The following is a 27,959-nucleotide window of genomic DNA, read 5'->3' on the forward strand; positions in this document are numbered from 1 at the left end:
GGAAAGAGCCCAAACGTCCATCGATGGATGAATGTAAAAAAGATGTGGTATATACCTAAATGGAGTATTACTTGGCAATCAAAAAGAATGAAATCTTGCCATCTGCAACTACGTGGATGGAAGTGGAGGGTATTATGCTAAGTGAAATTAGTCAGAGAAAGACAAATATTGTATGACCTCACCATCTACATGTGGAATCTAAAAACACTGCGCTCACAGAAACAGGGAGTAGAATGGTGGTTGAGGGGGTGGAGGAAATGAAAGATGTAGGTCAAAGGGTACAAACTTGGCGTTGTAAGATGAGTAAGTTCCAGGGATCTAATGTAGAGTAACTATAATTAATCACACTGGACTGTATACTTGAAAGTTGCTATGGGAGTAGAACTTTAATGTTCTCACCACAGCAACAACAACAAGGTGGCAGTGTGAAGGGAAGGATGCGTTAACCAACCTTACGCTGTAAACATTTCACAATATACACGTGTACCGAATTATCACACCGTATGCCTTAGACTCACCCAATGTTATAGGTTGACTATACCTTAATAAAGCCGGGGGGGGGGGGGGGAAGGGGAACCACTTTCACATATTCAAATTCCCAATTTGTTTTAGCTGCTTCCTTTTTCTAAGAGCATTAATTCCTAAAGAACCCAAATGAATTAAGCAAAGAGGTTAGAATTTGGTCCAACGTCATAATAAGGCATAAGTGCCATCTCTTAAGGACTGGTCCTGGCAGCCGGAGATAAACAAAGACAAGGTATTTTGACTCAGAGAACAAGGCAGGCAGCAGGAAATGGAGGAATAAATGGTTTTCACAATACTACTTCCTTTCAGGCTCTTGTATTTATCCTCTTACCCTTTTTCCATGCCTCTTACATCATTACCTACCTCATCACTGAGAAGATTTTTTTAAGAACGAGCACTGTCAATGTCAATTCACAAAGCCTGCGTTCTCTCACCTTCAAGTAATTCATGACACCCATGTTTTTCATCCTGTCAGCAAAGGTATTGAAAGTCTCCATGTTGCTTTTGGGATGATAAAACAGAATTTCACTTCCGAGCTTCCAAATAATCTGTCAAAACAGAAATTACTAATAAAAATGTAAAATCCTTCCCTTAACCAATTTCTGCCTAAGGACCCTATCTTTTTTCTGCTTACAACCTATAATTCGTTTTCCTAGATACCACTACTATCAACATTTTACTATACTTCATTTCACCCAGGAAAACTAAATATTATATCTCATGCGATAAAGTTTTTCCATCCATTAAATAAAAATAGCAGATGGCTGTAATAGTGCCATTTTAAACTTAGTAGTCTAAAGAAGGTACGCAGCTCAGATCCATATTGAAAACAGAATTTCTAATTGGCATAGGGGCAAGAATGTTAAAGTCAGAAAACTTAGTTTCTGTTAACCCTGGCTTTTTCACAATTCTTGGTCTCATCTGCAATATGAGTGCAATGGACTAGATGTTTCCTGAGATCTATAAAGCTCTACAACTGACTATATTTAATCTATATTTAGAACTCCAACTTAAAATTTTTCATCAGCTACAGTCAAATTTTAATAAAGTATTACTTTCTCCCCAGAGCACCAAAACTCTGGGAACAGAAACTGGAGCGCTTCTTGGGGTAAATCTCTATTTCTCTTACCCAGTTAAAATATTTCATTACTGATTTAAAAAAAATTGTTTTTAATGTTTGTTTTTGAGAGAGAGAGAAAGACAGAGACAGAGAGAGAGTAAGTGTGTGGGGGAAGTAGGGGCAGAGAGACAGAGACACAGAATCTGAAACAGGCTCCAGGCTCTGAGCTGTCAGCACAGAGCCCAATGCGGGGCTTGAACTCACCAACCATGAGATCATGACCTGAGCCGAAGCCAGATGCTTAACCGACTGAGCCACCCAGGCACCCCTATTTCATTACTGATCTTAAAGTATATTTAAGAGAATTTTAAATCAGTTCTTTCTGTGAATATATATATTAGTTGTTTGGTATAATCCTAATACTCACCTTTCCAACTCAGAAAGAGGAATCAAGATTTCCTTTGTAGAAAAACCAAATTGTAGTATTTTGGAGCTTATAGAAAATTTGTAGACTGTAACAATTGTTCTTAGACCCAGCTGTGTATAAGAATTACCTGGGACACCTTTTAAAAATAAATATTCTAGGGATTCAGAGTCTGATCAGTATAGGGTAGAGCGCAGGGGTCTGTATTTTCAACAAAAGCCCTAGATAATTCAAAAAGAAGCAGACAAGTGTCTGGAAACCACTGATTCAAATCCTTCATTTTATGATACAAATTCTGGACAAAAAGAACCTATAACTTGTCCAATGTTTTATAGATGAACATAGCTTTGTCCATAAACTAAATTTTCAACCAATAGGTTTTTTCTCTCAGATTTTTTTGGGGCTTTATTAAATATCTACCCAATGCGATGGTTACTATATTAGTAAGAGCTATTTGAGAGCTCCATGTGAAGTTATTTATGGATAAACTATATTTTACTGAACAAATTTAAAAGTATATGCCAGGCCCTGTTCTAGATCCCTCTGCTCAGGAAATTTACATTCTACTGTAGAGAGACAGACAATAACCCAGAAACAGAATTAAATCGGCAAGTATGGTGGGAGAAGAATGGAGCACACTAAGGGGGTCAGGAGTGACAGCTGGAAAGTGGAGGGGGCGGTATGGAATTGCATTTTAAACAGTCACGGTAGGACTCACTGAAAATGAGACTTGACAGATGGCTATAGTGATATCTGAAGAAGGACCTTTTCAAGTAAAAGGAATAGGTACAGCAAAGGCAATCAGGCAAAAGTGCACATGGTCTGTTCAAGCAAGAACCAGGAGATTAGGGAGGCTGGAAGAAGGAAAAAAAAACAGTATTTGAGTAATAGGAAATGAGATCAGAAAGGTCAAGGGGGAAAGGGAATGAGCAGATCATACAGAACTTGCAGGCAATCATTAGGACTTTGGCTTTTACTGAGTGAAATGGGAAGCCATTACAGAGTTTAGCAGAGAAGTGACATGATCGATCCTGTGTTTTAAAAGGATCATGCTGCAGGGGCGCCCAGGTGCCTCAGTCGGTTAAGCGTCTGACTTTAGCTCAGGTCATGATCTTGCAGTTCATGGATTCGAGTGCCGCGTCGGGCTCTGTGCTGACAGCTCAGAGCCTGGAGCCTGCTTCAGATTCTGTGTCTCTGTCACTCTCTGCCCCTCTCCCTCCCACTCACTCACTCTCTCTCTCTCTCTCTCTCAAAAATAAACATTAAAAAAAAAAAATTAAAAAGATCATGCTGCATCATTAGTCACTAGGGAAATACAAATCAAAACCACAACGGGCTACCACCTCACAACCACTAAGGCAGCTACAATCAGAAAGACAGACAGTAACAAAACCTGGCAAGGATGCAGAGAAATTGGAACCTCATAGATTACTGGTGGTGACGTAAAATGGTGCAGGTACTTTGGAAAACAGTCTGGTAGTTCAAGAGGCCAAACACAGTTACTGTATGACCCAGCACTCTGTTCCTTGGTACATACCCAAGAGAGATTTCAACAAACATCCCTAACAAAAACGTGAATGTTCATAGCAGCATTACCCATAATAACTAAAAAGTGCAAATAACGCCCATGTCTAACAACAGACGAAGGGACACACAGAACAGGATGGAATGTCACCTTCTAATACAAAGGAAAGAAGTACTAATAAAAACTGCAACAAGAATAAATGTGAAAACACATTCAGCGAAAGAAGTCATGCACAAAGACCTCATATCATAAAATCCACTTCTCTGAAATGTCCGGAAACAGAAAGTAGATTAGTGGTTGCCAGGGGCTGGGGAGTGGGGGAAGGAGGGACAGGGCAGAGAGTGACTGTGAGTGTATTCTTTTGGGGTGGGGGGAGGAAAAGGTTCAAAATTTAGATTGTGGTAATGGCTGCATATCTCTGCAAATATATGAAAAAACATTGAATTGTACCATTTAAATGTGGGAACTGTATGGTGGTTTATTTATAAGACTATTTTTTAAAAAAGATAACCCTGGTCGCTCGCTATGCTGAAAAGAGACAAGGGGGTGCCGGAGGGCAAGCAGTCATCTACGGGAGATGACAGTGGTTTGGGTTGACGTGCAGTCACGCAGCTAGCGAGAAGTATTCAGACCGAATTCTGAAGGAGAGCCAATAGGATATGGGGTATGAAAGAAAGGGAACTTCAGAGTCGGGCCCCAGCGATTAGATACTTAAAAAACCATCATCTGAGATGAGGAAAATTAGGTTTGATGGTGAAGATCAGAAGGCCCACTTTAGGTACGCTGGTGTGATACAACTGTTAGACACCTGAGTGCTGATGCGGAACAGACAACTGGACAGAGGAACGTGGGCTTGGAGAGATGTCAGGGCCGCAGATACACAACTGGGAATCGTCCGGTATACAGACCAGATTTAAGGCCATTTAAGAAGAGGACTAAGGACTGAGTTCTGGGGAACTCCCAAGTCAAAAGGCCAGGGAGCAGACGAGCAATCACAGGAGGCTGAGGAAGGCCAGTGAGGCAAGAGAGAAAAGTGAGAAACAGTGTCCTGGAAGCCAGATGAAGAAAGCTTATCACAACATAGGAGGCAGCGACCTACTGTCTTCAATACTGCTGACAGGTCAAGTTACTCAAGCGCTGAGAACTGGGCACCAGATTTAGCAACCTAGAGATCACTGCTGACCCTGACAAAGCAACTTGGTAGAAACGGTGATGCTGGTGGGCAGAGGGGCCTAACTGGAGAAGGTTTGGCGAGAACAAGTATGCACATCCTTTCAAGGAGTTTGGCTGAAAGCGGAAGTGGAAAAATGGCACACACCTATGGAGAAAATGGGGGTCAAGAGATGATTTTAAGACGCAAGAAACAACACGTTGGTATGATGATAGGAAACATCCTATGGAGAGGGAAAAATAACAACACATGGAAAGGAGGGAGAATTTAGAAGGAAGGAATGAATAGTGGGGAATCTGAGAATTCAGAGTTCAAAATATTTTTAGTTTCCTTCAAAATCCTAATAAGTAGCCCTTCCTGGGTGGCTCAGTAGGTTAAGCGTCCGACTTCGGCTCGGGTCATGATCTCACGGTTCGTGAGTTTGACCCCCGAGTTGGGCTTTGCACTGACAGTGTGGAGACTGCTTGGGATTTTCTCTCTGCCCTCTCTCTCTCTCTCTCTCTCTTTCTCTCTCTCTCTCTCAAAATAAATAAATAAACTTAAAAGATAAAATAAAATCCTAACAAGTAAAAAGATGTGCAAGAAAAAAATGTCCCAGTATAAATTCTCCACCCAAAACCACTTTCAGTAGCTTTTAGAAAAATCAATTTGCGATCCTTGCAAAAGCTATTCTGGGTGGCGCTCAAGGGGCAGAAACTCTCTCGGGTAGCCGTAATCTCCTCCCACAGGCTCACACTTCACTTACCTCAGGTGCAGCCTGCCTCTTGTGGCTGTCGGAATCTTCCAGGATCTGGAAGTAACTGTGCATGTACCCTGCAGCTTGTGGCCACTGGTGCTTCAGCAAAGCTTCTTGGATACGATTCAAACAAGCACTGGTTGTCTGAGCAAAATCCTTCTCCTTTTTTCCTCCAGTTTCTACAGATTAAAAAGAAGTCTTTACCCACAGTGATCCCAATTCAAGTGTTAAAAAAGTCCTTTCTGATAAGCAGAAATTTTAACAAGCAGGACAGTAATTATTACTCAACCCAGCCCGGCCCTAATATCAAAGCTAGCTTCCCTTGAAACAAACTCTTGTACGCTATTTTTACTAGTCTCAGCAAATGGAAAAGAAAAACCTGACTTGATGTTCATGGGCTACCGGGGTACCAAAGCTTCCAGATCAGATCCAATCATCCTTTCATTTTGCACCAAACAATCTGGGCCCCAAAAGCAAGTCCCAAGTATTTAGAATGGGTAAAAATCATTAGGGTTATCCTAGACAAGCATGTCCTGTATTAACTACCAGTATTCTGAAAACTCTCAGAGGTGGGCTTTCATTATTCAAGGACCGAGTTCCAGTAACTCAATGACATTAAACACAAATGAGATTTAACAGCTGAAGGCATTAGCGTTTATATCTCTAAAGGATCAACAATCCTCACCTTAAGAACATCTGGGCTTAGTTACAACTGTGTTTTAATGTTTATTTTGGAGAGAGAGAAAGAGAGAGAGAGAGGGAGAGAGAGAGAGAGAGAGAGGGAGAGAGAGAGAGGGAGAGGGAGAGAGAGAGAGAGAGAGAGAGAGGGAGAGAGAGAGCGAGCTAGCACACACACGTGTGAGTGGGGCAGAGGCAGACAGAGAGAGACACAGAATCCCAAGCAGGCTCCAGGCTCCAAGCTGTCAGCATAGAACCCAATGCGACGCTCAAACCCACAAACCGTGAGATCACGACCTGAGCTGAAGTCAGAGCTTAATCGACTGAGCCACCCAGGCACCCCACAACCCTGTTTTAGGAGTAACAGGTGGCATACTGACACCTCCTCTTTCCTTCCCACACCACCACAGGACCCCGCTAGGTCAGTGGTCCTCCCGCGGGGTACCCTGACCCCTGGGAATACAGAGAGACTTACAGGTACTGGGCAAAGACAGTTTCAGAGCAATTGACTTGCAGATCTTCAACTTCCTCACATACTCACTCATGCCTAAAATCAATCTCCTAGAGAACCATGCTACAGTCAAGGCTTCACAATCAAAATCAATATATATTACCTGAAGGTGAAAATGTAGGTGTAACTATTGGGACAGTGACTGACTCTAACAAACCCTTTGGCAAGTCAGGTGATTTCCAAGTCTTTGCTTATCAAAAGCGTGGAAGGACTTAAGAATTCTTTATAACAGATCACTACGCAATTTTGTCATGAGTAATTCAAGAATTCAAAGACCTGATACATTGCTACAATTACACTCTATCCAATGCCATCTACTTACTCATGTAACTAAGGTTTCTCAGAATTACATCAATAAAAACAAAATAGAACTGAAGCTAAATCTTTTCTCATTCCAGAAATACATGCTACTCCTTCACGGATATATCAAATCATTGGAAAAAAGTGATAACCTTATTTATTTTATTGAAATAAAGAAGTCATGGGGCACCTGGGTGGCTCAGTCGGTTGAGCGACCGACTGCAGCTCAGGTCATGATCTCATGGTTTGTGAGTTCGAGCCCCGTATCGGGCTCTGTGCTGACAGCTCAGAGCCTGGAGCCTGCTTCGGACTCTGTGTCTCCCTCTCTCTCTGCCCCTCCCCCACTCATGCTCTGTCTCTCTTTCTCTCTGTGAAAAATAAATAAACATTAAAAAAAAAAAAGAAATGAAGTCATAAAAATTTACTTTTAATTAAATTTTAACATTGGGGCGCCTGGGTGGCGCAGTCGGTTGGGCGTCCGACTTCAGCCAGGTCACGATCTCACAGTCCGTGAGTTCGAGCCCCACGTCAGGCTCTGGGCTGATGGCTCAGAGCCTGGAGCCTGTTTCCGATTCTGTGTCTCCCTCTCTCTCTGCCCCTCCCCCGTTCATGCTCTGTCTCTCTCTGTCCCAAAAATAAATAAATGTTGAAAAAAAAAAATTAAAAAAAAAAAAAATTTTAACACAACTTTTTAAGTTTTTTTAAAATGTTTATTTAGTTTTGAGAGAGAGAGACAGAGACAGCACATGAGCAGGGGAGGAGCAGAGAGAAAGGAAGACACGGAATCTGAAGCAGGCTCCAGGCTCTGAGCTGTCAGCACAGAACCCAATGCGGGGCTCGAACCCACGAACCGTGAGATCATGACCTGAGCCGAAATAGGATGCTTAACCAACTGAGCCATCCAGGTGCCCCTAAATTTTAACACAACTTTTAATACTTATGTTGTTAGCATCAGTTTTGTAAAACCATAAATTATGATGTCTCACTCCAGACAAAATCTTAGTACCTAAAGTCCTATAGGATATTAACAAAAAAGAATTAAATGTAGATACACAGTTTTATTGTAAAAACAAAAGTATGAAAAGAAAACAAACAGTATAAAATCTTCATCAATTAAAATCTTTTTCAGGGTGCCAGGGTGGCTCAGTTGGTGGAGTTTCTGACTTTGGCTCAGGCCATGATCTCACAGTTCCTGAGTTCAAACCCCACGTCAGGCTTGCTGCTGTCAGTGCACAGCCCAGAGGGGATCCTCTGTCCCCCTCTCTCTGTCCCTCCCTAGCTTGTGCTTTTGCAAAAATAAACATTAAAAAAATTTTTTTTCATAAATATTTTTAAATGGATGGTGAAAGGCATCACATTCCTATGCTGCTTAGATTCCACTGGATATATTTGTAAAAGTAGTAAACTTAATTTCATTTAAAAATGCCAAAATATGTTGGAAATTAGATCTTTTGCAACTATTCAGCTTACAATAAACACACTTTTTAGATGACACTTTAAAACCATGCAAGGCAGTACATAATTGAAAAGAAAAAAAAAGGGTACTCAAACAAAACAGGTTTCAACACAACGGCTCTACACTAGGGTTTCTCAAACTTTTTAAAAATACTTACAAATCTCGTGGAGATCCTATTGCTTGCTATTCAGTGTGGTCCTGGAAACAAAAGCCTTAGCATCACCAGAGAACTTAACAGAATGCCCACCCAGCTCTCTGAATAAGAAGCTGCATTTAGCAAGATCCAAGCAGCAGCTGGTCCGGGAAACTGACAAAACACCTCTTCCCTAAAACCTCATTTATTTACCTAAAGGAGGACTGACCTCAGGCCAACCCCTCAAGTTTTCACTACTCAGCCTGGAAGTCGGGACTTTAGACTACTGTCCTTAAATTCTTGGAAAATTCCCCTTCTGTCTTGCAATTCAGCCTAGTTACCTCAGGAATACCTCTCATTTCATTCTTTTACGAGCAAAAGATCATCCTATTTGTTGCTGATACACTTTCAAAAATAACTGCCTAGGAAAAGAAATTTTGACATGAAATGAGCTACAATAGAGAACCAGCACCATCAGCCTATCTCTACTGCCCTTGAAAGAATCTGGAAACTGGTCGGTCAACAAATATTTTTTGAGCACTATTTTGTGCCAAGTACTACTCTAGGTACTCGACATAGTTTCTTTTGTTTGTTTTCTAAAATTTTATTTTTAAGTAATCTCTACACCCAGCATGGGGCTTGAACCTACAACCCTGAGAGCAAGAGTTGCACACTTCACCAACAGACAGCCAGGTGTCACGTAACGTATAGTTTTAATTCAGATTGGCCTCTGCCTTCAAAGTTTTTATTCTAAAGGGCATACCCTTCAGAACGCCAATAGATATTTACTAGAATTAAAAAATTAATAATTGCTGGGCAATTTTGTTTTCCTAGTATGGTCATTTATCACTACAATGTCAATATTACCTGAAACTATTGTTCACTGCAGGCATAAAGTATTTTGGGTTTAGCAGGCTATTCATAACTTCTAAAACATTTCTAAGTATGTAAATTCTGGTGTTAAACCTGTCTGCTTTCAGACTGACTCCAGTTCTCTATAGAACCCTGATGACAAAACCTTGCCCAAGTATATCTTAACCAGCAGGAACTTGAGATTACTAGTTCCCTATCAGGCGGGGAAGTAGCATTCACTCTTAAGTACCAACCATTCAAAGCTAGCTTAAACCATGTACGGTCATTAGCAAAATTAAAATGAGAAGAGAGGAAAGAAACTATTATTTTTTCCAACATTCACTATGTATGAGGCTCTGCACTAAGCACTTTACATATAATACCTCATTAATAAAATTATATCTCGGTTATCAAAGTATAAGCTTTGAGATCAGATAGACCTGGTTTAACTCCTGATACCAACATCTAGAGTTTAACTTCTTCAGGATTCATTTCCCTCAACTCTAAAACGCCCAGCAAATGGATTTACTGAGGATTAATTTACTGAGATAACTAAATGAGATAATATTAAAACTAAAAGATAAAGAAACGGGAGCAAATTCCAGGAGCCAAAGAATCTCAGTCAAGGGGAAAGATGGCTAGTCTACGAGAGATGTTTTGAGGGTACTAAGTGCCAGTTCTGATATATTCCCAGAAGTACACCATCCGACAGGTCAATAATATACACATAACTGCTTCTTTTATATATTCTTACAGGGAATATACTCCACAGAAACATTTGCTTATATTTATAGAGAGAAAAGTTCTTTTTTTGGAACCTATTATAGATCAATTATATTAGGAATAATTTCAATGCAAAACAACAGAAATTTCTTGAAAACACTTCCTACATATGTACTCCTCACTGCCAGTGACCATATATTATTCATCTATGTATCCCAATATTTAGCCACTTATAAGTGACTAATAAGTATTACTGGGGGGGGGGGGGGGGGGGGAAGGAATCTACCATAATACAGATTATCTGTTATGTTATTAGTTCAAAGGAAAAGTAGGAAAGGAATCTCTGTTTTAAATGATCATTTTGCTTACGGCCTCAAAACCCGAATAGAGGCACATCTTGCAACTGAACTTACTTATTAATTTTGTGTCCATACTGAATCTTACCATCTCCTTGCATTAAAGTTAAAATGGCTAGATGTTGTTTTACTTACCCACAGTGTCTATATGCTTTTGGAGCCAAGGAAAATACATTCCTGTAGCAGACAATACACATGATTCCTCCTGGTCATCCTCTGTCTTGGACCTTATCAATTCTTCACTGAAATCACTCATACCTGTTCCAAACGGAGAATATCAGTTACCATCTGTACATCTCATTTCCCGGCCTTCTTAGTTATATAAAAAACTGCTACCTTTTTATCTAATAGATAATATTTGATCAGCAAAATTCATTCTACCAGGTAGCTCCTGCGTTTTATTTATTAACTTATTTATTTTTTGAGCAGGCTCTACACCCAATATGGGGCTTGAATTCACGACCCTGAGGTCAAGGCCTTAGCTGAAATCAAAGAGTTGGACACTCAACCGACTGAGCCACCCCGGCACCCCCCAGGTAGCTCCTATAAAGTAAGAAATAAATTTAATTATGTCAACAACAGCCCAAATAAATGATCCATTCAAAAAAAATTTTTTAATCTTTACTACTATATTACAAGAACATACAAAGATAGAGAAGATCCTGCTCCTAATTAAAAAAAAAAAAAACCCACAAAAACAAAAAACACCCAACTCAAGTCCAGAGGAAGATATAGCAAAATGACACATAATAATAAAACGATGCAAGTACATAACAGTATTAGTAATTACCATATATTGATCCTTCTCTATATACCAAGCATATAAACTATCTCCCTTAATCCTTATAAAAATCCTGAGAGAAGGACTATTATTTTATTTCATTTTCATGTTGGAAAAAAAACTGAGGGGCGTAATGAAATTATATAAACTGACCCAACATCATAAAAAGGTGAGGACAATATTCTAGAACTAGAGCATCAAACTACTTGGCACAGAGTCTTGGGTCTGCGTGGAGGACGGGGTCAGAAGACTGAACTGATGGAGGGAAACGAATCTACAAAGACGGCCATATGCCAAGAGAAGAATGGACTTAATCCTCAAGATGCTCAGGGCTCCTGTCCCTCATTCCCCACATCCAATCGATTCTTTGGTCCAGCTGATACTAACGGCTGGAATTTCTCCAATTTTCCCTCTTCTCCGCAATCCTACACCACTACCCCAGTTCAGGACAGGACATCTTCAGACTGTGTCTTGATCACTGAATTAGCTTTCCAACTAGTTACCCCACCTCAAATCCTGCTACTCCAACATTACAGCCAGAGTACATCTTTTAAAATAAAATTCTGCGGTTTAGGCGCCTGGGACTGACATAACATCGAAATTTGCATCCGACGCACACGTACTTTAACGAGCCCTTACAGAAGCAGCTCTCCCAATTTCTCCAAATTCTAAAAAAACTAAGTTGTTGCCATGCAGTTGCCACGGCACCCACAGCTTCTCCACCCCTTTCGCCTTGTGCTCAGAAATACAGGTTTCAGAACATCAGGAGAAAGTAGCAGCAGAACATGGGTTAGTCCTAGCACAGCCCTTCTGGTTCTACTTTGAATGCTTGCCATGATTGATGGACAAAAGAGGCGCCACTTACCCGCCTGAAGCCGACTCTTCCCCGCAACACTAAACGCAGCCTGGCTGCTACTCGTGAACTGCAGGAGCGAACCCCCACCGGAAGCGGAGCTAGAGCCTGCTTCGTGTGAGCATGCGCAAACTCCGCCGCGCTCTCAGATGGCACGCAGACGCGGCTCCGCCCCTAACTCCTTCTGTGGCGGAGGCGTTGCCCTTCGCCGCTCAACCCCGGAAGTGTCCGCGCGCAGCTGTCCTCCCACCGAATTGGCTTTTCGTTTGTGTCTTACTCTGTTCCAGTTGGAAAATGGGAGACTTTAAGTGCAACTGGAGAGTGGGACGAGGGGATGGTGGCTGGTTGAGGTGAGCAATCGAAAAAGCAGAATGCAACATTACCAGAGTAATTCACTGTACTATAATCTTTAAATTAATTAAAAATTTTTTTCTTGGCCCAAGGGCGCACTGCGCAAACCTCAGAGGCGTGGTTAGTGGTCCTGGCCAGGATAAATGTGCATAACCTCTTAATTGCTCCCTTGACATCTTTTTTTCTCTTCTTTTAAAGTTTTATCTTTAAATTTAAGTCATTTGGCACCCTCCCCCAAATTTGAGCAAGAATATCTTTTTCCCTCTCGGCTGAGAGGACTCTGGGGACCCATCTGGGGGCCACTTTTCATGAGGAGCATTGACAAACTTACATGAAAGAGGGACAAAAAGTAAGATGATTAAATGTAAAATGAGGAAAGTTGAGGAGTTCTGGGTAAGATGACCCTGGAGAGGCAGAGACCTATGGGAACACAGTATGTATCTCCACAACTGGGAAGGTTGGTCTGTGAAAGAAGGTGAGACCATTTTTTCAAAGCTTCAGAGAACAGAACTAGGACTAAGGAGGAAAAGTTACAAGGAGTTAGCTTTAATGTCATTACATCAATTTTGTTCATACTTAAGACTGCACAAATAATGGCATAGGAATCTGAGTTTTCTGTACCCTGAAAGCAAACCATCTGAGCAGAATCAATGTTGTAGAATTGATGAAAGGGTGTAGTAAGGGTTTCTATAGGAATTCCTTAAAATGGTAGAAATACTTGATTCTGAATTTTCCTCATAAGCACCGTGCAGTAGCTATGATTTTGCAAGAAAAGTTCCAGGGGCGCCTGGCTGCCTCAGCTGGTAGAGCATGCAACTCTTGATCTCGGGGTGGTGAGCTTAAGCCCCACATTGGGCATACAGATTACTTAAAAAGAAAGAAAAATTCCTACTGCTGCTTCTTGTGCTGTAACTCTTTGCAGTGCTCTGCCTCTGCAGCAAGGCTGACCTAAGTGATGATGTGGTCCAGCAACGCACACAAACAAAATAACACAGCCATAATCTAGTCTCGAGGCTTGGTCGGCTACAGTTCTTCCTTTGCCATGAAGTTGTTGACCTGAAAAGTAAAACAGCTTATTATTTTACCAGCAAAATGTGTTTATTCAGGACTAGCAGAGGAATTGGAATTTGGGACAAGGAAGCTATAGCAAAAAGCCTTAGGCAAGTCCAAAGAACATAGGAAAGGACCACTCTTCTATAGAGGATGGGGGGGAGTTGGGGGAGCTGTTATAAACAACAAGTCCATTGCAGTAAACTGGGACTTTGAAGTATAGTGGCTTCTCATTGGCTGAGTTGTGACAATTTGTCACTGGCTGGGCTGTTGCTGGGCAAAGGGAAAATCCTCCTTTCTCCTACTGGGATAGTGAAGTAGGTTTCTTCCTATTGGGAATGCAAAGTAGTCTGGTCCTATTGGATCTGCAAAGGGTTGCAATGAGTGGTGGGGCTGAGAGCTACCCTTTCTGGCCTCCTGGCTCCATCTTAAATTTCCTTTATTGAGTTCTGCCAAGGTGTAATTTCACCCAAATTCATGCTCTCACAAGATGGAGAAGAAATTTCTTATTTACTTTTATATTCTCATACAGTTTTAGGTAACTGTAGATAAAAGGAAGTTAAGAATGAATCTTTATATACTCTACCTAACCCTTCCCTTTCCCATAGTACAGTTCTGGTATAAAATGTGTTGGTGAAGGACGTAAAATAAAGTGACTGTACTATATCTCATCCAATAACATAAACAAGATTAAAAAAAAGAAATAACATGGTAAAAATGCAAACATAAAATAAAACAAAGCACGCAGAAGGTTCCTAACTCAATCTAGAAAGAAACATATTCTAAGGAACAGAAAGATGTCCTTACAGTTGCCTTACAGGGCTAAAGAGAATTTAATTTGATAATAACATTTTATTTTTTTATTTATTTTATTTATTTATTGTCAAGTTGGCTAACATACAGTGTAGTCTTGGCTTCAAGAGTAGATTCCTGTCATTCATCACTTACATACAACACCCAGTGCTCATCCCAACAGGTGCCCTCCTTATTGCCCATCACCCATTTTTTTGGTTTATTTATTTATTTTGAGAGAGAGAGAGAGAGAGAGAGAGAAAGAATGTGAGTGGGGGAGGGGCAGTGAGAGAAAGGGAGAGAGAGAATCCCAAGCAGACTCCACACTGTCAGTACACAGTCTGATGTGGGGCTCAAACTCACGAAGTGTGAGATCGTGACCTGAGCTGAAATCAAGAGTCAGGTGACTGACTGAGCCACCCAGGCACCGCTGATAATGAATAACATTTTTTTAAATTATATTTTAATTTACATCCAAGTTTTTCAGCATATAGTACAACAATGATTTCAGGAGTAGATTCCTTAATGCCCCTTACCCATTTAGCCCATCCCCCTCCCACAACCCCTCCAGCAACCCTGTTTTTTCTCCATATTTAAGAGTCTCTTATGTTTTGTCCCCCTCCCTGTTTTTATATTATTTTTGCTTCCCTTCCCTAATGTTCATCTGTTCTGTATCTTGAAGTCTTCATATGAGTGAAGTCATATGATTTTTGTCTTTCTCTGACTAATTTCACTTAGCATAATACCCTCTAGTTCCATCTACGTAGTTGCAAATGGCAAGATTTCATTCTTTTTGATTGCTGAGTAATAGTCCATTGTGTGTGTGTGTGTGTGTGTGTGTGTGTGTATACCACATCTTCTTTATCCATTCATCCATCAATGGACATTTGGGCTCTTTCCATACTTTGGCTATTGTTGATAGTGCTGCTATAAACATTGGGGTGCATGTGCCCCTTCGAAACAGCATACCTATATCCCTTGGATAAATACCTACTAGTGCAGTTGCTGGGTCATAGGGTAGTTCTATTTTTAATTTTTTGAGGAGCCTCCGTACTGTTTTCCAGAATGGTTGCACCAGTTTGCATTCCCAGTGAATAACATTTTTAAATGTTTACTTATTTTGATAGCATGCATGCACACATGAGCCAGGGGAGGGGCAGAGAGAGAGGTAGAGAAAGGATCCCAAACAGGGTCTGCATTGCCATTGCAGAGCCCGACTTGCAGCTCAAATCTACGAACCTTGAGACCATGACCCAAGCCAACATCAAGAGTCAGACGCCCAACCAAATGAGTTACCCAGGCACCCCAAAGTCAGGCTTTAGATAACCAAACAGTTGAAGAGACATCATCATAGTCTATACGGTATCATAGCTGGTAATATGAACAAGATAAAAAAGGAATGTGGCAAAAATGAAAGTAAAAAACAAAGATAGCTTACATAACAATATAGAGAAAAATATTCTCTAACTACAAACTCCTCAAAATACATGGACTAGGATCCCACCCCAGGCTCAGAATTGAGAAAAAAAAATTATATCCTCAAAGGCACAGCTTCATTTTTTGCCCATTTGATGCCCTGAGCCACTCATTAAGAAGTTCAGGCAATCTTGGGGCACGTTGATGGCTCAGTCAGTTGAGCATCCACCTGTGGCTCAGGTCATGATCTTACAGTTCATGAGTTCAAGCCCCACCTTGGGCTTTGTGCTGATAGCACGGAATCTGCTTCAGATTCTCACCCTTTCTGCCCCTCCCCCACTCACGCTCTCTCTCAAAAATAAACATTAAAAAAAATTTAAAAACAAAAATGTTCAGGCAATCTTACTGGAAAGAAAGACCACAGGAAGAAAAAGTTTCTGAAAGATGAAACACCACATGGAGAGAGGCCACATGAAGCCACCAGTCTGCATCTTATCCAAACATATGAGGAAGGCCTTCCCAGACCTTGTGACCCAGATCCGCCAACAGCTGAGTTCAACTGCACAAGTGAGTCTAGTTAACAACACATGAAAGAGGTGAGTTGTTCTCACTGAACTCTGTGCAAATTCCTGACTCACAAAAGGTAAGCAATAAAATGGTTCTTGTTTTAAGCCACTACATTCTGGAGTACTTTGTTACACAGCAATAGATACCTAAAACACTGATATTGATCATTTGCATCTTCCATCTCTTTTTCTTCATCTGTCTAGAGATTACCAAATTATTTATGCTGTGATCAGAAAACAAACTTTGTCAGATATCAATATTATAAAAATTGTTGAGACTTATTTTGTCCCCCCAAATGTGGTCTATCTTGGTAAATGTTCCATGGGCAGTGAAAAAGAATGTGTTCTACAGTTGTGGAGCATTGAATTCTATCAATGTCAATGGGGTTAAGGTAGTTGATAGTTTTGTTCAGATCTTCTATATCATTACTGACTTTTTTTATAGTTTCACTATTTAATTACCAAAATAGGGGAGTTAAAATTTCTTACAATGGATTTGTGTATTTCTTTTGTCCTTTAGTATGGTCAGTTTTTCCTTTACATATTTTTATTTTTATTTTTTTATGTGAAATTTATTTTCAAATTGGTTTCCATACAACACCCAGTGCTCATCCCAAAGGTGATGCCCATCACCCACCTTCTCCTCCCTCCCACCCCCCCATCAACCCTCAGTTTATTCTCAGTTTTTAAGAGTCTCTTATGGTTTGGCTCCCTCCCTCTCTAACTTTTTTTTTTCCTTCTCCTCCCCCATGGTCTTCTGTTAAGCTTCTCAGGATCTACATGAGAGTGAAAACATGGTATCTGTCTTTCTCTGTATGACTTATTTCACTTAGCATAACACTGTCCAGTTCCATCCACGTTGCAACAAAAGGCCATATTTCATTCTTTCTCATTGCCAACTAGTATTCCATTGTCCTTTACATATTTTTAAAGTTTTGTTATTTTGAGTACATTAACTGTTGGCTCTTGTGTCTTCCTGATGAAACAAGCATTTTATCATTGTGAAAAATCTTTGTGTCTGATAACACCTCTTAAAGTGAAATTTCTCTTATATTAATATAGTCACTGACACTTTCTCAGCTTACTGTCAGTGTGTTCTATATCCTTCTATCTTTCTACTTTCAACCATGGTTTTTTAAATGTGCTTCCCTTGTAGACAATAATTAGTTGGATCTTCCTATTTTTAATTCAATCTGACAACCTCTACCTATTAATTGGTGCGTTTATCCATTTATATTAATTATAATAATTTATATTATTGAAATTAAGTCTGTCATTTTGATATTTGTTTCTCATTTGTTCCATTAGTTTTGTGTTCCTCTGTTCTTCACTTATTGCCAGTTTTTGGATTAATCAAATGTTTTAGTATTCCACTTGAATTCCTCTGTTGGCTTTCAACTGTATGTTTTTAGGAATTACAGTATGCATTCTTAAGTTATCAATATTCCTAGAGCTAAAATTGTGATACTTCACATAAAATAAAAGAGCCTTACCTTGTATAGTTTTACACCACCACCTACAAATCCTTTATGCTTTGTGGTCTTGTATGTTACATCTACATTCATTATAATTTTTGCTTTAAATGGTCATATGTCCTTTAAAAAATTGAGAAATGTGTATGTTGTCTTTTATATTTATCTATGTTTACTATTTTCAGTACTTTCATTCCTTCTTATAATCTTCAAATAGCTGTCATAAATTCTTTCCATTACCACCCACACATTCATGTTGCTTCTCCCATTTAAACATAGAGTCTAGAGGCGCCTGGGTGGCTCAGTTGGTTAAGTGTCTGACTTCAGATCAGGTCATGATCTCATGGTTCATGAGTTCGAGCCTTGCATCAGGTTCTGTGCTGACATCTCGGAGCCCAGAGCCTGCTTCAGATTCTGTGTCTTCCTCTCTCTCTGCCCTTGCCCTGTTCATGCTCTCTCTCAAAAATAAATAAACATTAAAAAAAAAAAAAAGAGGTGGAGTCTATTTCTTCTTCCCTTGAATCTGGGTGTGTCTTTTGACTTGCTTTGATGAACAAAATATGCCGAAGACTGATGCCATGCCAGTTCTAGATATAAACCTTAAGAAGGTTTACATCTTCTACTTCTGTCTTCTAGAAATCCAGCCAGCATGTAAATAGGTTTGGGTTAGATTATTGAATAATAAAAAAACATTTGGAAAGAGAGAGGCCTATCCCAGCCATTTCAGCTACCACATCCGAGTCACCAAACATGTGAATGAAGCTATTTTGGAAGTTTTAACCCTGGCCAACTTCCCAGCTGAATGCAGCCACATCGGTGAAGTAGGCCAATAACACCCAAATCTGAAGAACCACCCAGTTAAATCTAGCTAAGGCACAGAATAGGAAGAAATAATAAATGATAATCATTTTAAACCACTAAATTCATTACACAGTAAAGGAAATTAAAACATTATAGATCTCAATTTTCATCAGATGAGTCACTGTCTTTAATACTGAAGAAATTTTTAACATTGTTTATGGTATAGGTCTATTGGTGTTGAATTTTCTGTTTTCATTTACCTGAAAATGTCTATTGTGTCTTCTGTTTTAAAGGATACTTTTTCTGGATGTAGAATTCTGAATTGGCGATTTTTGTCTTCCCGTTATTTAAGCCCTTCCATTGTCTTTTTTTAAGTTTATTTATTTAGAGAGCAAGTGAGCAATAGTGGGGGAGGGGCAGAGAGAAAGAAAATCCCAAGCAAGCTCCATGATCAGCTCAGCACCTAATGTGGGGCTCGATCTCACAACTGAGAGCTCATGACCTGAACCAATACCAAGAATTGGATGCTTAATCAGCTGAGTCACCCAGGTGCCCCTCTCTTTATTTTTTTTTTAAAGTAAACTCTACCCTCAATATGGGGTTCGAACTTACAACCCCAAGATCAAGAGTTGCATGCTTTACCAACTGAGCAGCCAAGTGCCCTGTCTTTTGATCTCTTGTTTCTGATGAGAAGTCAGCTATCATTTTTATCATTTTCACTCATGTGTAATGTATCACTTTTCTCTGGCTGCCTTCAAGACTTTTTCTTCCCTATTTGGTTTAATGTCAGTTTGACTATAATGTGTCTAAGTATGGGTTTTGTTTTGTTTTGTAAATATTCTACTTGTTATTCACTGAATTTCGTATATGTGTAAGGTTTTTTCCCCACTAAATTTGGGTTATTTTCAGCCATTATTGCCTCAAATATTTTTTTTTCATGCAATTTTCTCTCTGCTCTCTTTCTGGGATTTCTTTCTTTTTTTTTTTTTTTAAATTTTTTTTTTTCAACGTTTTTTATTTATTTTTGGGACAGAGAGAGACAGAGCATGAACGGGGGAGGGGCAGAGAGAGAGGGAGACATAGAATCAGAAACAGGCTCCAGGCTCCGAGCCGTCAGCCCAGAGCCTGACGCGGGGCTCGAACTCACGGACCGCGAGATCGTGACCTGGCTGAAGTCGGACGCTTAACCGACTGCGCCACCCAGGCGCCCCATCTTTTTTTTTTTTTTTTTTTTTAACGTTTTATTTATTTTTGAGACAGGGAGAGACAGAGCATGAACAGGGGAGGGTCAGAGAGAGGGAGACACAGAATCTGAAACAGGCTCCAGGCTCTGAGCTGTCAGCACAGAGCCCGACGCGGGGCTCGAACTCACTGACCGTGAGATCATGACCTGAGCCGAAGTCGGCCGCTTAACCGACTGAGCCATCCAGGCGCCCCTCTTTCTGGGATTTCAGTTGTATGCATGTAAGTTCTTTTGATGTTGACAAGTTACTGAATCTTTGTTCATTTTTTTCTTTCTGATTTTTAAAGCAGATATTTCTACTGATCTATTTTCAAATTTACTTTTTGTTGTTTTTTCAGTGTTCAATCTGCTGATAAGCCCATTTAGTAAATTTTTCTATTTTAATTACTGTACTTCTTAGTTCTTGGAGTTTTTCTTAAAAAAAAAGTTTCACTTATATGCTGACATCCCTTATCTCTTCATTCATTACAATGATGTCTTCATTTAAGTCCTTGAAAATATTTATGAATGTTACTTAATTTTTTTTTCCTAACCCCAAATCCAGGTCATCTCACAGAAATTTTTTATAGACTACTTTTCTCATATGGTTCACATTTTCCTAAATCTTTGTATGTTTGATAATAATTGTATGTTAGATAATTGTAGATAATACACTATAGGGAGTCTGGCTGATCCTGTCTTCCTTTAAAGAATATTACATCTGTGTGTCATGCAAATTAATCACTGATTGGTCCTTTTGGTTATGTTAGCTTTGGTCTTATTATTTTCATCACATGTTCATTTTGGTTTTATACTTGGCCCTAGCATGTGCTTCTTATTTATTTATTTATTTATTTATTTTATTTTATTTTATTTTATTTTATTTTATTATTATTATTTTTTGCATGGTTCTTTCTCTTAAGGCTTGATTCTGGATTCTCAATTATGTGCCTAAAGTATTAGAGAAGTTGCTGCTCTTGGGCTGGGCTGAAAATCCAATGTCTCAGCACTACATGACTTTTAGGATCGCTCTTCAGCCTTCCTCTTGCAACAGGCAAACTTGCCTGGCACATTTGTGTCCCTCCACCCCACATATGTGCACACATGCACACACACATACACACCGACACTACAGCAGCTCAGGTATTCTAACCCACAAAATTTCAGCCACTTCAATATCTTTGACCCCTGATAATTTTCTCCTCATCTCAGGAAGGCCACTACTTTACTTGAACTTCACCTCCCTAATTATGGAGCTTACCTTGTGTGCTTTGTTCTCAAGTATGACAGTCACATGCTGCTTGTTTATCAGTGCATGAAGATTGTTCTAAGATTGTTAGAACAATCTAAGATGAAGATTGTTCTAAGTAGTTTGTCTAGTTTTATGCTTTTTTGTGGCAGAAAGACAAGTGCAGTACCTGTTACTCTATTACGGTTCAAAGTAGAAGTATTATATTCCTTTTATCCTTGTCCATCATGGTGATAGAGACATTCACTTAGGTCAAACTGCTTAGAAACTTTCTAATATCTCACAGATTCAAAAATATTTCATTGTCCATGGAGTCCAAAATCAACTTAAAAAGTACATTTAAAAATAGGTCTCTGAAGGGGCGCCTGGGTGGCTCAGTCAGTTGAGTGTCCGACTTCAGCTCAGGTCATGATCTCATGGTTTGTGAGTTCGAGCCCCACATCGGGCTCTGTGCTGACAGCTCAGAGCCTGGAGCCTGTTTCAGATTCTGTGTCTCCCTCTCTCTCTGCCCTTCCCTCACTCATATTCTCTCTCTCTCTCTCTCTCTCTCTCTCTCTCTCTCTCTCTCTTTCAAAAATAATAAACACTAAAAAAATTTAAAACAAAATAGGTCTCTGAAAAATGAACTGCCCAAAATTTGCAAGGTAACCATACTGAACTAATCATATATTTTTACTCATGGCTTTATGAGTATAACATCTATAATCAGCAAAAAGAATAAAACTTAATGGATAGACTTATAAAACGTTCTACTACAATCCAATAGACAGCCTTTTATGATACTTTCATATGTTACATGATAGCTGTGAAATTATTACACATAATTAATGAGCAACTCAACTCATGGACTCAGTTTTCAACAATGTTGAAAAACTGTATCAATATCTGTAGCCCCAAAATTAGATCCACCTCAAAATTCTCTAGAAAAGACATTTCTTAAATCTCGGCACAATGAACTTCACCAGGATTCTCCACCTCTGACATGACACATGAAGCTTTGTAGTCCTAAATGCACACTTTTACAAGGAGGAGACATTGGTCCCAGAAACTAACAGTTCCTTGATCTTATTTCATAAACCCATTCCAGCCATAAGAAAGAAAAATTATTTGTGCATATTTTCTCTTGACTTTTAACTTATAATCTACAGCAGTGGTCAGCAACTTTTTCTGTAAAAAGATAATGAATATTTTAGACTTTTCAGTTGATACAGTTTCTATCACCACTATTCCACTCTCCTGTTGCAGCACAAAAGCAGCCACAGATAAATGTAAATGAATGAGAATGTCTGTGTTCTGAATAAAACCTTATTCACAAAAGCAGGTGGCAGACTGGATTTGGCCTGTGGGCCACAGTTTGCCAACAGTTGTACCAGAGTACTAATTCATGTTTAGTCTCACAAAAGAGGTTTGGTTGGAATATATATATATATATACTCACGTAGAATTTTAATTTTTTAAGTTTATTATTTATTTTGAGAGTAAGAGACAGAGTGTGAGAAGGGAAGGGGCAGAGAGAGAAAATCCCAAGCAGGCTCCACACTGTCAGCACAGAGCCCAACATGGGGCTCAATTCCACCAAGCGTGAGATCATGACCTGAGCTGAAATCAAGAGTTAGGTGTGTAACCAACTGAGCCACCCAGGTGCCCCACACATATAATTTTAAAAATACATATCCACCCTGGTGATGATTGTTGCATCCAAACAGAGATCTACGAAAACATAATTACTGATATCATCATACGTCTCAGTCCTTATGATAGTCGCTGACTGTATATTGCTTCACTTGAATCCTCTAACATACAGTTAGTAGATGTTAACGCTAAGAAGTAATTTTATGTTCCATTGTGGAGAAACCTGATTATATTAGGGTAAATGAGATCAGCCATCATGAAAATGATACATATTTATCATAATTATTATCCTAATAATTCCACATACTGCATCTCTACCTATATTCCCCTACATTTTAATTAAGAAAGGTGTTCTTTCATTAAGAAAAAAACCCTCGGGGCGCCTGGGTGGCGCAGTCGGTTGAGCGTCCGACTTCGGCCAGGTCACGATCTCGCGGTCCGTGAGTTCGAGCCCCGCGTCAGGCTCTGGGCCGATGGCTCGGAGCCTGGAGCCTGTTTCCGATTCTGTGTCTCCCTCTCTCTCTGCCCCTCCCCCGTTCATGCTCTGTCTCTCTCTGTCCCAAAAATAAATAAAAAACATTGAAAAAAAAGAAAAAAGAAAAAAACCCTCTCCATTCATTCCAAATAATTCAAAATGTGACTATTAACAATACAATTTATTCAGATCTAAATTTAAGAGGAGACAGTGTGGAAGAGGGAACAAATGTGAGAAAGTGGAAGCAGAACAATATATGACCATTCTTGGAGGAAGAAAAATACAAATTCAGAAGTGTGAGATGTCTAGTAAGGTGGTTTTAACTTTAATGACAAAAACTGTAAAGCAAAATCATTGGAATGTATAGGGACTCTTTTTTTTTTTTTTTTAAGGTTGATATTATAATCTTTTTCTTTTAGCTGACAAAGGGGAATTTGGGAATGCATGGGGGCAATTTTATTCCGTTGCCATGATGAAGATGTACTAACATTTCATGGCCAGGGCCAGAGTTGTTGTATACCCTGCAACTGGTTGGACTGTCCCACCCAAAATGCCAACACACCTCTAGCAAGAAACATTTGCCTAGACAAGTACCATGCTGTGGTCCCTTACCTGCAATTGTGTTTTTCCAGAATTTAGCCTAAAGTGATAAGGGCTCTTGTGCCATATCATTGTGTTATTACCCCTAAAAATGCCATTCTTGGTTTCTTTATGCTTGTCAACAATGATTAACTTGTTTTAAATGATTATAAGAAATAAATAATAAAAGCATGACTCGCGTAGGAACTTAATGATGGCCATAGCTCATGCTTTTTACTAAAGATTTCAGATTCCTCTGAAGAGGCAATGAAATTTATAGATATTCCAACAGAAATCTCAACCTCTAATTGCAAACAAACAAAATTATTGGGGGGTTTGAAATAACTACCACTGTTCTTTCTCTTTCTGCAGAAATTCCAAAAGAGCTTAGCCAAAAATATTTTGTATCCTGTAACAGAATTTTAAGGTTTGCTTTTCTTTAAGTGTGTGTAAATAATGTATAAATATATGGTATGGATCTGGTGTTAATTTTTAATCCCTGCTCTCTAGAGCTGTGCTCTTTTTAAATGTACCTACTCTGAATTGAGATGTGCCATAAGTATAAAATATACACTAGACTTCAAAGATTTCATATGAAGTGAAAAATGTAAAATGTCTGGGGCATCTGGGTGGCTCAGTTGGTTAAACTTCCAACTCTTGATTTCTACCCAGGTCATGATCTCACCATCATGAGATCAAGCCCCATGTCAGGCTCCACGCTTAGCATGTGGAGCCTGCTTAAGATTCTCTCTCTCCCCCTCTCCCTTTGCCCCTCTGCTCCTTGCACACACATATACACACTCTCTCTCAAAATAAACAAATAGATAAATGTAAAATATCTCATTAATAATTTTTATATTGATTACTCATTAAAACGATAATATTTTGGATATACTGGTTTAAATAAAATGTATTATTAAAGCATATTTCATCTGTTTTGCTTTGCCTTTCTAATGTGACTTCTACAAATTTTAAATTATATTTGTAGCTGGCATCATACTGCTATTAGACAACATATTCTAGAGAATTCACAAGAAATAAGGGAACTATCAGATTATGTTTAGATTTTCTATTTAATCATTCTGGTTTAATATCATCCTTTCATCCTCTTATATATTCCATTCCATTTCATATTCCATGTAGATTTAAATGGAATGAGCTTTCATACCTGCAGGGAACTCCTACACTTTCTGTATGCAATTGTTCGGTGTTCACACTTGAATAGTCTTCATAATGGTATTCGTGTTCCTGTTCCTAACTTTGTACTGCATGTATTCATTAAAATGCTGAAGATTCAGGAGATTTGCTTTGTCCTGATGTGTTATCTGTAACCGGTCTGCTGTGACTGCATGTTACCCAGAAGAATAGATTTTCTCCCTCTCAGTTTTTGAAGTCTCCTCCAGGAGGCGCTTTTGAACTGTCAAGCACACCTTGTGGGGGATGTTACCTGCCCTCCTGATTTTTAATAAGGGAAGTTTCTAGGGAAGGTAGTATCAAAAAAGGTCTCCTTTGTGACAGTCACTGATTTACTGAGAATCTTAACCATCCCTGATTAACCATCCCTGTTGGCTAAGAGCCAGATATATTGCTGTTTAATTACTTAAACAACATAATCAGCCTGTTAATATATTATCTCATTTGCTTCTTAAAGAAACACTTGGTTTTAACAGTTGCCCCAATTTTATTGATGAAGAATCTAAGACTCAGAAAAATTGATGGCTTGCCTAGAGTCATGCGACTGGACTTCTCATACCTAGTTTAGTACTTCTGGTTACATTATTCGCCTCTGCTGTTGTCTTCAGTAAGGAAGTAATTCATATCTGAAAACTGTAAATGGAGGAAGCCAAACAGTCTACACTGTGGATATTGGGTTGTATAGGCCCCACCCTGGAATCTGTTCTGCATTTGTTTCAAAGCATCAAATATTTGACTTCTGTGAAAATAGTGCCAAGGTAAATTAGGTGGAACCGGACACAGGAACTTATATGTCTGTATATTAGTGGCAATTTCAGATGTTTGAGTTTCTCTCTTTGTGCAATAGAAATTGGGATAATATTTGTCAGGACTAGACAAATAGCACATGCTGATAGGTATTCTTGCCTTGTATATGACTCACTCTCAGTACAACATACCCTTTGACATAGCTTTGACATGGCTTTTGATTGTGGCGAAGAATTTAGCCCTATTGGCCATGCCCAACACAGAACTCCATTCTCCGTGGCTTTCAGAACAAGATATTTGCTTTAATTCCACTTCAGTCATATGATCACTTAAAGTCTGATAGCTTTCTGCTTTTTACTCTATTAAGTCTAAGTTTTGTGCTTGATTTTCAAGGACTTGAGTAATCTGACCTACTCTGGCCACCAAATTTATCTCCCACTACTCTTCACTAGGATCATTTCACTCTGGTAACGTTAGATCCCCTTACTGTCCTTTAAACATTCTGCTCTCTTTTCTCTTATGTTGCTTTCTTCACTTGCCTTTTCCTTTCTTTTTAAAATCTAAATCCCACCTATTCACCAAGACCTAAGTCAAATTCCACCACTATCATTTATTCTCCTCCTTCATTGAACTCTTTAGTGCTTAGAATTTGTACCTGTTTTGAATGTGAAACTGTGTTTTCATGTTAGCACTTACTGTGTGGCAGGGTTGTGTCTGCCTCCCATCCCCCCCCCAACTTGTTACAAAGAGAGATGATTATTATTAACAAGAAAGATTTGTTTATCTTTTAGGAGTTTCCACTCTGAAGAATATAATAGGATCCAGAGAGTCCTCCCCCACCCTTGAGAATTGGAGCCAAGGTTGGGCTTCCTTGGGCACAGCCGTAACAGGTGGACCCATCTCCTAGACACTGACTACAAAGGATGACACTGGACACAAAAGAAGTCAGAACTCTGGGAAGAGAGAAGATCTCAGGATGCCTAGCAAGAAATGATACTGTGCAGGCTGATCTGAATGAGTAAAACAAAAATGTATTTGTTGCTTTTCTGACTCGCTGTTTTATAAATAATTGCAGGGTTTTCATGTTTAACTAAGACCTTTACTAGGATTTACCTGGTTTATAAATCTTCAGTTACCTTTAAGGATAACAGTATTTTATCTCTCTCGGTGAATTATTACAAATTATTTTTCTCGGTATAATTTTTTGATAACTCTGTTGAGATATAAACGTTTTTTTTTTTTTTTTTTATTTTAGAGAGAGAGAGCATGAGCAGAAGGAGAGAGAGAGACTCTTAAGCAGGCTCCACATTCAGCACAGAGCCCAACACAGGTCTCAGTCCCACAACCCTGGCATGGTGACCTGAACTGAAATCAAGAGTCAGATACTCAACTGACTAAGCCACCCAGGCTCTCTGAGCTATAAATGCTATTTAAAAATGAATGAATGAATGAATGAATGAATGAATACTATTTAAGTATTTAAATTATACAGTTTTCTAAGATCTGACATAGGCGTACACACCTAAGACCATCACACACCCCCAGGTTTCTTTGTGTTCCTTGCCTCCCTGTCCTGTTACCAAGCAACAACTGTCATTATAGATTAGTTTGAATTTCCTAGAATTTTATATAAATAGAATTACAAGTATATATTTTTTGGTCTGGTTTATTTCACTCAGAATCTCCTTACTGTTGCTAGTATCAACAGCTCCTTATTACTGATAAGCAATATTCCAAAATTTAATATCTGTTTATCTGTTGATGGACACCTGGGTTGTTGTTTGGTGCTTTTTGTTTTTGGGGTTTGTTTGTTTGTTTTTACTATTACAAATGAAGCTACTATGAACATTTGTGAACAACTCTTAGTGAGGTCATTCTTTTATTCTTCTTGAATAAATACCTAGGAGTGGAAAGACTGGGTTCATTATGGTGGATGTGGTTTAATTTTATTTTATTTATTTATTTATTTTTTTTTATTTTTTTTTTTCAACATTTTTTATTTATTTTTGGGACAGAGAGAGACAGAGCATGAACGGGGGAGGGGCAAAGAGAGAGGGAGACACAGAATCGAAACAGGCTCCAGGCTCCGAGCCATCAGCCCAGAGCCTGACGCGGGGCTCGAACTCACGGACCGCGAGATCGTGACCTGGCTGAAGTCGGACGCTTAACCGACTGCGCCACCCAGGCGCCCCGGATGTGGTTTAATTTGAAAAGAAACTGCCAAACTGCCAATTATAACCAGCAGTGTCATGAGAAATCCAATTGTCCTCATCCTTGTCAACACTTGTATAAGTAGACTTTTTAACTTTAATAATTTTAGAGGATATGC

General features: G+C 39.3%; 1 protein-coding gene and 1 long non-coding RNA gene across 5 annotated transcripts in view; one reads left to right on the forward strand and one right to left on the reverse strand.

Annotated features, from left to right (window-relative positions):
• Positions 1-12,162, reverse strand: part of TAF1A (TATA-box binding protein associated factor, RNA polymerase I subunit A) — a 38,200-nt gene extending 26,038 nt beyond the window's left edge. Inside the window, exons 1-4 of one of the 4 annotated variants that reach the window (XM_058702443.1) lie at positions 12,097-12,162; positions 10,586-10,708; positions 5,451-5,620; positions 960-1,073 (exon numbers count right to left, since the gene is read on the reverse strand). In XM_058702443.1, the coding sequence (XP_058558426.1) occupies positions 960-1,073; positions 5,451-5,620; positions 10,586-10,706 (405 nt within the window). In that variant the 5' untranslated portion in view covers positions 10,707-10,708; positions 12,097-12,162. Of the gene's footprint in view, positions 1-959; positions 1,092-5,450; positions 5,621-10,585; positions 10,980-12,096 lie in introns of those variants that run through there. The other 3 variants (XM_058702445.1, XM_058702446.1, XM_058702447.1) reach the window with 3 other exon arrangements.
• Positions 12,163-12,199: 37 nt separating this feature from the next.
• Positions 12,200-26,668, forward strand: LOC131496641 (uncharacterized). The gene is made up of 2 exons (XR_009254587.1): positions 12,200-12,434; positions 26,422-26,668. It is a non-coding gene; the product is annotated as an uncharacterized LOC131496641 (long non-coding RNA).
• Positions 26,669-27,959: the final 1,291 nt, after the last annotated feature.

The sequence above is a fragment of the Neofelis nebulosa genome, chromosome 15 (assembly GCF_028018385.1).
Source record: "Neofelis nebulosa isolate mNeoNeb1 chromosome 15, mNeoNeb1.pri, whole genome shotgun sequence".
Taxonomy (NCBI): domain Eukaryota; kingdom Metazoa; phylum Chordata; class Mammalia; order Carnivora; family Felidae; genus Neofelis; species Neofelis nebulosa.